Source organism: Echinops telfairi, unplaced genomic scaffold, assembly GCF_000313985.2.
Source record: "Echinops telfairi isolate 266 unplaced genomic scaffold, ASM31398v2 ScPeMD7_39;HRSCAF=148, whole genome shotgun sequence".
Taxonomy (NCBI): Eukaryota; Metazoa; Chordata; class Mammalia; order Afrosoricida; family Tenrecidae; genus Echinops; species Echinops telfairi.
In genome coordinates, this window is record NW_022103937.1 from 502,259 (window position 1) to 511,677 (window position 9,419).

The following is a 9,419-nucleotide window of genomic DNA, read 5'->3' on the forward strand; positions in this document are numbered from 1 at the left end:
GCAAAATCTGAACATATCTTTACAGAAGCACCAGTGTAGGTATTGCTGTCTCAAAGTTAATCCTCAACTCAGAATTGTACTTCGTAATAGCTTAAGCAAATATAAATATTCTTGATTCTTAAAAAGTGACCATTCTTCTAGGCCACTTTCGCTTCTACTCTGAGCATTGGAAGGTCTCTATAGTATTCCTAATCTTTCACTATGTGTTTGCATTTCTAAATTGTTAAACTAGGGAGAAATGTAGAAAGTATTATTATTTTGCTGTGGGGATTCAGTGTTAAATGTTCAGAAGGTTTGCATCCATCTCTATAACTTCCTCTTTCTCCTTTTCTCTATTGTTTTCTTTATGTGAGGATTGTGTCTAGAAAGAATAATTCATATGGCAATAATAATATTTGTGTACTTAACATTTTTAATTTCAAAATTTAAGTATGAAATTGAATACCCACTGGCTAAGATAGGAAGTATTATTCCTGCAACAATTTAAAGAATGAGTTTGAGATTTTGATTGGCTACACTCTTCTCCAGCTCTTTTGTTTACCAAGTGACCCAAACTTGATGTTCTCATCTGCTTAATAGGATAATAAAAATAATTAGATCACTGAGTTGTCTGATAATTAACCAAGGGGGCTTCAAAAAGTTTGTGAATAAATTTCATTGCTTTTCGATTCCATTTTTCCACAAACTTCTTGAAACCCTCTTGTAGAAGTAAACTACACTGTATTTATTAGTGGCACAGTGATTTCCACTACTAAGTACACAACAAATGTGCTTTACACAATTGTTGTATGTATGGGTTGTGATAAGAGTCGTATGAGCCCCTAATAAAATGATTTAAAAAATCAAATGAGGGAGGGGGATGAGGAGCTGATAACAAGGGCTTAAATAGAAACTAAATGTTTATAAAATAGTGATGGCAACATATGTACAAATATGCTTGATACAATTGATTATGGTTTATATAAGAGCTGTAAGAGCCCCCAATAAAATGATTGTTAAAAAAAATAATAATAATAATAAATTGCCAGGACCATGACATTCACTTTAAATACTTCAGCATGCATTCCTTGCAAAAAGACATTATCCCAAGTATTGTATATACTCGAATATAAGCCAACCCGAATATCAGCCGAGGCACCTAATTTTACCACAAAAACTGCATTAAAAATGTGCTGAAGAAAAAAAAATGTGATGCAAAACTCAGCTTATATATGAGTATATATGGTAATTTATATACCATATCATGCCTAAGGAAATTAATAATTCTCTAGTTATACCGGTTGCTACCAGTTTTTTTAATTTAACTGTTTTATTGACATAGAATTCATGCATCATGCAATTAAGTTATTTTAAATACATTTAAAAAATAATTGTGCAGTAATCACCACATTCAATTTTCATACATTTTCTTCATCCTTGTCCCCATTATTATTAACAGCTCATTCCCCACAACTGTACCTTCCTTAACCCCAAGGTACTATTAATATAGTTATCATCATTGTGGATTAATCGTCCAGGATTTCATATAAAAAGAAATTCTACTACAAAAAGCCCTCAACACTGGTGATAAAATAAAACACATCAAAACCTCAACTCACAGAAGACAATACAAATGAGAACAAATTAAAAATGGGTCAAAAGGAAAACAAATGATAAGATGTTACATTTTAACCTAACTGTATCTGCAGTAATCCACTTTCCAATGTACTCTCTCAAAGAACAAGACTATTCACATCCCTAGTCAGTGGTTGAGGGCATTCAATGGCGGTATAATCCATGTAGGGATGCTGCAAACATATGCCAGGTGCTCAGAATTTAAGCCCTAATACAGTTACCTTCCCGAATCTTGGATCTTACTATGTGCAATCCTTGGATCACAGGGCTGAGCACCAATATCTTAACCTTTGCACCATTATGGCTTCTTAGATGTAAAATACATGAATGTAAATATTCTTGCAGGTAGAGAGCAGAATTCAAACCAGATTCTGACCTTTTGAAGTTTGTACAGAATGTGATCTTGCACTTGTCTTGCTTTGTAAATGATGTATGACAGGCTTTAAAATAAAATTAATTTTTAGATGAAAAGATTGTTTCACCATCTGTATTGGGAGGTATCTGCAAAATTATTCTGACGGAATCTTCTGAGCTCATCTTCAACACAAGGGAAGTTATTGCCCAGGAATTTTTGTTGTTGAAGCCACAGGGACTATCAGAATGTTACAAATGGGATCTTAATTTTATACTGGCATATACCCTAAGTGTGCAGGGTAAGCACTGTCATTGTACCTCTTGTGGTATGATAAGCCTGAACAATAATATTTCTAATAAGATTGGTTTTTCTGCTTTTTGTTTTTTTATGTACAGATGCACAAAGCAGGGTCATCAGAAGCCTCTCGATTCAAAAGATGATAATACTGAAAAACACTGCCCATTGACAGTGAATCCTTGGCATATGAAGAAAGCTTTTAAAGTCATGAACGAATTAAGAAGGTATCATTACATCCATGTACTGTAACTACGGCTCTCTTTATCGCTTTTTATTTATAGTGAATGCACCCCCAATAGCTATTTTGTTTGAAATAGAGGACATTGAAAGCCTTTTCTATAATATTTTTAAAGGCAGGAAGACCACAAATAATTAATCAGGTTGGTTGAAGAGTGGCCTATTTTGTCCAATTTGGTAACTACTAGTTTACAGGTAGCTACTAAGTAAACTTGAAATGTGGCTAATCTGAATGAGATAAAAGATGTATCAATAAGTTTAAAAATACTGGTTCCATTTCAAAGTACACCTTTGGATATTTTCAGTTAAATAAAAATGTTTGTATATGCCACAAAATGTTCGGGCAACAACTGGCTGCATATGCATTCATGGCACAGGACGGAGCTTTCTGGGAAAGGTGCCAGGAGGCAGAGGTGGCACTGCGTCCGAAGCTCACCTCTCAGGGTTGCACGGTGCATTCCTGTGTGCAGTCCTCTACAGTCTGTGTCCCTGAGAAACACTGGGCCATGGCCCTTCTACCCAGTCTCTCAGGACTTGTGATTCTCTGGGGCTGCTTGGAAAGTGTCATGTGCCCAGTGGCAGCCAAGTACAGATGCAAGTTTGCAAACCATGGGGCTCTAGGTCTTTAGAACCAGAGCTGCTTGGGACTAGGGTGGTCAGGGGTACAATGTTACTTTGATTTATGTGTGTGGAGTATATACAAACATGTATATATATAATATGTTCTTACAAATCACATTACCACCAGTTTCAAAGAACAAATAGTGGATGTTAAGTGTCATATACTTTATATATTAAAATTAACTTCATTTGTTTCTTTTTACCTTTTTTAATGTGGCTAAAATTTTTACAATGATACTTGATTTGCATTTGTGATTTCCATGTTAATTCTTTTGAGAAATGATAGTCTAGGGCTTTTAACTTACTGTAATAAAGAATATGGATAGAGAAATATGTAACTTTTTTGGTGAGCGATGGTGATCCTATTGAAGATTAAGGACCTGCTCCATTGCTAAGATATTTGTTCTTGAGTTGATCCTAAAATGAATAGCTTTTATTTATTCATTAAAAGGCTTATAGATGTACTGCTTAGTACTGTTCTATTTTCTTGGCATTTTGTGGAAGGCATTTCTTTTTCCTGTTTCTTTTTGTAAATAGATAAAGCTTTTTACTCTGTCCTATAGGGTTGCTCTGAGAATTGACTCATCTGCCTGAAGTACTCAAAGCTTGGGCTAAGAAGGGTTTAGTTTAACTTTCTCTTAGTCCCTCAATGCTCTGTTTTCTTAAAAGCCCACCATTTAAGTCTCATTTGTTTGTGCAGTTTTCTATTTATGGACTAAGTGATAAGAGATACAATGGTGAACAAACAGACATGGTTGCCACCCTGTAGGGGACAGGTGTAGGGGCTTATGCTTGATTATAGGGTGCAAATCAAAGATTCACATACATAATTGTAAATTTTAACGTCAGTTAGTGTACTACAGGAGGGCTGCCTGATGCTGTGAAGGTAGATAACACTAGTTAGAGAAGGATTGTCTGGGGGAAAGTGTCCTGTGGCAATAAGATTATTAAAATAGAGACAGTGTCTGATGCTTAGGGAGCAGCAGTGCAGTCCTGTGGTGAGACCTCATTAGTGGGACTGTGGAGTGAGTGCAGTGTATTCGTGGTAAGAGTGAAGACTGGGGCCAGTGTGGGAGCAGGGAGCAGGCCATTTAGGGCATTGGTGGTGGTGGTGAAAGAGAAGGGACTTACTGAAGGATTTTAACTAGGGAAATGGCTTCATCAGATTTACTTAGGTAAGAACATACTGGCTGCTGAGGAGAGAATGAATTGGAGAGGAAAGAGAGAAAGTTAAAGTAAAAATATGGATTATTTGATTTGCTTCCTACTCTGGCAACATTTTTAAAATGTTGGGTTTTCATGTATCCTTTGGGAGTATATATATAACTAGGCTAATCCACCCAGTCTGGCCTTGCTGTTTCAGTTTTTTAATCCTGTTGTGACAGTAGTTATTAGAATGTAAAATGCTGTGCTTACTAAGTAGAATGGAAAGAAAAGCAAGAAAAATAAGGGCATGCATCCGAGCAACAAGGGGAGCAAAGAAATGAAGTTCCCGCAGAATACCAAAAATAGACTTTGGGGCCAGGGGGTGGCACCCCATCAGACTTGACTGGAAAACACTCATAAAGGTCAACTAACAGACCTGGAACTATTTATAGGCTGTTCTTCTTTGTTGTTGGGTTTTTTATTGGTGGTGGTGTTGGTTTTGTTATTGTTTTGTTTTTGTGCTTATTTTTGTTTTTTGCATGTCTATCTAGATAAGATAGGCGGTATAAACAACCTAGAGGAGAAAACAACAGGGCCGATGGTTGGGGGCCAGGGGCACAGGAGAGGGTGAGGCAGGGGAAAGGAAGGGGGTGTCAACAAGCCCAGGCCCAAGGGAACAACAAGTGATCTAAAACCAATGGCAAGGAGGGCATAGGATGCCTGGTGGGGTTTGATCAAGTGCAATGTAACTGAGAGGAATTAACTGGAAGCCGAATGAAGGTTGAACACGATAGTGGGACCAGAGGAAAGTAAAAGGAAATAGAGAAAAGAACTAGGAGGCAAAGACATTTATAGAGATCTAAATATAGGCATGTACTTATGTAGGTATATTTATATGTGACAATAGGAAAATAGATGTATTTGTATATATATATTTATATGTTAAGCTTTAAGGTAGCAGACGGATATTGGATCTCTACTCAAGTACTCCCTCAATGCAGAATACTTTGTTCTAATAACCCGGCATTCTGTGATGCTCACCTTCCTGACATGATCACACAAAATGGGTGCATAAGCAAATGTGGTGAAGAAAGCTGATGGTGCCCAGCTATCAAAAGATATAGCATCTGGGGTCTTAGAGGCTTGAAGATAACCAAGTGGCCATCTAGCTGAGAAGCAAACAAGCCCACATGGAAGAAGCACACCAGCCTGTGTGATCCTGAGGTGTCGAAGGGATCAGGTATCAGGCATCAAAGAACAAAAAATCGTGTCATTGTGAATGAGGGGGAGTGCCGAGTGGGGACCCAAGGCCCATCTGTAGGCAACTGGACATCCACTCACGGGAGGGTCACAAGGAAGAGACAGACGAATCAGTCAGGATGCAGTATAGCTCCTACAAAACATACAACTTTCCTCTAGTTCTTTAACGCTTCACCCCCCCACCCCCATTATCATGACCCCAATTCTACCTTGCAAATCTGACTAGACCAGAGCATGTATACTGGTACAGCTAAGAGCTGGAAACAGGGAATCCAGGACAGATAACCCTCTCAGGACCAATAATGCAAGTAGCGATACCAGGAGGGTAAGGGGAAAGTGAGGGGAGAAAGGCAGAACCAATCACAACGATTGACATATAACCCCCTTCCAGGGGGACGGACTACAGAAAAGTGGATGATGTGAGACAGCGGTCAGTGTAAGACATGATTAAAATAATAATTCATAAATTATCAAGGGTTTATGAGGGAGGGAGGGTGGGGCAGGGGGGAAACGAACTGATACCAAGGGCTCAAGTAGAAAGAAAATGTTTTGAAAATGAGGATGGCAACCTATATACAAATGTGCTTGACACAATGTATTTATGTATGTATGTATGGTGATAAGGGCTGTAAGAGCCCCCAATAAAATGATTAAAGAAAAAAAAAACAGTTAAAAAAAGAAAAGCAAGAAAAATTGGCTGGTTATATTAAGACTCGGATCTCTCATAGGTTTTCTTTGTCTTTGAAAGATTGAGGAAGACTGATTATTTTTGTGCTTCTCTCTCTCTTGTCAGGCCCAGGTACCTTAGTATATGACACTTGTATTGTTTGAGTGGGTCTCTGTTGACCAAGCGCTACTCATTCAACTTTTGGGAAGGTAATTCCTAATGCTTCTTCCCCTGAGGTCAGTGACCTGAGTTTTGGAGCCTCTTTGGCCTTGGGCCAATGATTTCTACGTCTTTGAGCCTTGACTATAAAACAGAGGAGTGGACAGGCTGGTATCTAACTTTCATTGCTTCCCGAATAGTCTCTGGGAGTTACATAATCTGTTGTAAATGTGAGACTTAAGGGTGAAGGGGTGGAGTTTAGCCTGTTAATCAGGTTGCAGCTTGATGATCTCATTTGGAGGCACCAAGGAGATAAGTAGCTAGCTAGAGGCGGGGCACACACGCCCTGAGGAACTCTCCTGACAAGACACATGGAGCCACACTGATGGCAGCCGGAGCCATGGAGCCTGAGGAGCCATGTGGAGACCCACGCTAGCACTGAGATGCCTACACCACTACTGGATCCACAAGACTTTGCACCCACTGGTCTGTGATCTTCCTGCACTCAGCATCATTGCATGTGTTGCTTGAGTCTGAAGAGGAATTTACAGATTGGTTTCAGACATTTGAGCTAATTTTGGACTTAGGGACTTGATCTGGCCTGGGCTGGGATGTTTTCTCATTATCCAATTGCTCTTGTATATAAATCTCTTATGCACATATGAATGCCTATGAATTTATTTCTTTACTCAGGTTCTTTACTGAATTTTGATTATGGTCTGCACCTGGACTAACACAGCCTGTGAGATTTTTTGCCCCCTGTAACCTGCTGCAGGTCTTGGGGTACAGGAAGGCCGTACTGCACTGGCTGTCATTCATCTATTTGTCACATTGTGGATGTGAACTGTGTGACTGTGAAGTCAACATGACTTTGGTTCTCTGTGTTGCAAGGTTGTAACTGCTCGTCTCACCAGTCTGATAACCGATGCTACCAATGCTGGTTTTTAGAACCAAGGTTGCCCTCTGACAGCAAGAGTGTTGGCTGCTCTGTCTGCTAAATGAACTGTCTTGGGTTCATCAGAAGCTCACCCCATCCCCCACCCCCACACAAATATTATTCTCTTCCTTTCTACCCTTGGTAGCTAAGTTGAGTAATTCTCTCTCTCTCTCTCAGTTGAGTAATTCTCTCTCTCTCTCTCTCTCTCTCTCTCTCTCTCTGTGTGTGTGTGTGTGTGTGTGTGTGTGTGTGTGTAAGAGAGAGCTTTATATCAAAGAGCAATTGTAAATTGAGAAAACATCCCAGTCCAGATCAGGTCCTTAAGTCTTATATTAGCCAATATGTTCAATACTGGTTCATAAAATCTTCTTTAGATTTATGCAGCACATGTAATGATGCTGAATGTAGGTAGATCACAGGGTAGTGGTGGATCCAGTTGGGGTGTAGAAACATCTCAGCCCTGGTGTGGGTCTCAACCTGGCTTCTCCAGCTCCAGGGCTCTGGCAGTCATCAGTGTGGCTCCTTGTGGTTTGTCAACAGGAAGATGAGACAGAGTGTGTGCTGCCTCTAGGAAGGAAGACTGAGTAATTCTTAAAGAAAAGATAAATCTCTGAAGAGGCTGAAATCATTCATTATTTCCTGTCCTTGCATCAACTTCCTGCTGCCTGAAAGGGGAGCTGAGAGTGACTTCCTGACTTCTGGGGAAGGAGAACTTCCTTGTTTTTATTCCTCTACTTGGTTCTTATGTTCTCACTGCTAAGAGGTAGAATATTAGCTATGTGTTAAGATGTTTTTTTCCAACCTTTCACTGCTGGAAGCCAAGTTTTAGGAGTGAAAGTCACTTACTTCCCCCATATAGTTGGTGTAACATGTTTAGGGAGGTTGGAGGTATGAGTTCTTTAAGATGTAAAGTATATAATTAAAATTGTTTTGGGCAAAAAGGATGTGACTTTTTTTCACCTTTTTTTAGATAGACAGCCCAGTGGGTCTCTATACCCAGCCTCATATGAACTTGAATAATTTTAAATTATTAACTTTAACTTTAAAATGGCCAATTTAACCCCTCCATGAATTCTGACAATTTAGTCAACATGAATTTATAAGCATCTGGCTCTCTCTAATGAAATCAATTAGCATGCCTGAAAGGCTGGGTAAAAAATGGTATCAAACTTAAAAAAAAATGGTATCAGACTTGGCCCAAACCCTTCAAGTGCTTAGAGATTTGCTAGAGTACAGAGAAGAGACTGAGGTGATCAAAGATTTTATGGCACATGTGGATGCCAGTAAGTAATCTCACAGGAGAAAACCACATGGCCCCTGGTGGGGGTGGGGGTCAGCTGGGCACTGAGGAGATGGCAGTAAGATTTAGATAGAAGACTGCAGAGGAAAAGGAGTTCCTGAGATACTTGCCTGAGCTAGGAAGTGGAAGGCAATCTGATGGGGAAGGGCTTCATGGAAAGTTTGTAGCAAAAGGTAGAAGAGAAGACTTGTGGCATCCTTAAGTATTGTGATGAATTTGAACTTAATCTTCAGGGCAATGGGCATAGTGAATGTTTTTGAGAAAGGGAGATTAATGACAGTGGAGGAAGAACTTGACAGGGATGCAGAAGGGTGAGTGGTTGTTTAGTGGTAGAATTTTCACCTTCCTTGTAGGAGACCTGGGTTTCTGTCCCAGTTGGTGAACTTTGTGCACAGGCACTACCTTTCTATCAGTAGAAGCTTGCAAGTTACTGTGATGCTTAGCCATTTGTAGTGAAGCATACGGACTAAAACAGACTAAGAAGAAAGGCCAGGCAATCTGCCAAAAATTAGCCAGTGAGCACCTGGTAGATTTCAGTACTCTTAACTAGTAACCCATCATTGGGATGGTATAGGAACAAGCAGAATTTCAACCCATTGGGTCCACCTTGAGTCAAAGCTAACAGCAGTAGCAGCTACTGGCAATGACAGCACAGCAGAAAGTCTCTGGTGTGAATTAAACTCTCAGATTTCTCAAGCTTGGATAGATGGAAGTATTTCAAAGCACTATTTTCAAAATCAAACCAGTAGATTTTTACAGAGTGCTTATTATGCACAGCACATTGAATTGAGTCCATGGAGGACACAAAAGAACAGACTGTATCCGA

The 9,419-nt window shown here is 39.6% G+C and overlaps 1 protein-coding gene across 3 annotated transcripts in view; it reads left to right on the forward strand.

The window, feature by feature from the left end:
- The first annotated feature begins 2,360 nt into the window (after positions 1-2,360).
- The window catches only part of KLHL2 (kelch like family member 2), a 102,554-nt gene continuing 95,495 nt past the window's right edge, over positions 2,361-9,419 (forward strand). Inside the window, exon 1 of one of the 3 annotated variants that reach the window (XM_004717379.3) lies at positions 2,361-2,490. In XM_004717379.3, coding sequence (XP_004717436.1) covers positions 2,453-2,490 — 38 coding nt within the window. In that variant the 5' untranslated portion in view covers positions 2,361-2,452. The remainder of the gene's footprint in view (positions 2,491-9,419) is intronic. The other 2 variants (XM_045290491.1, XM_045290492.1) reach the window with 2 other exon arrangements.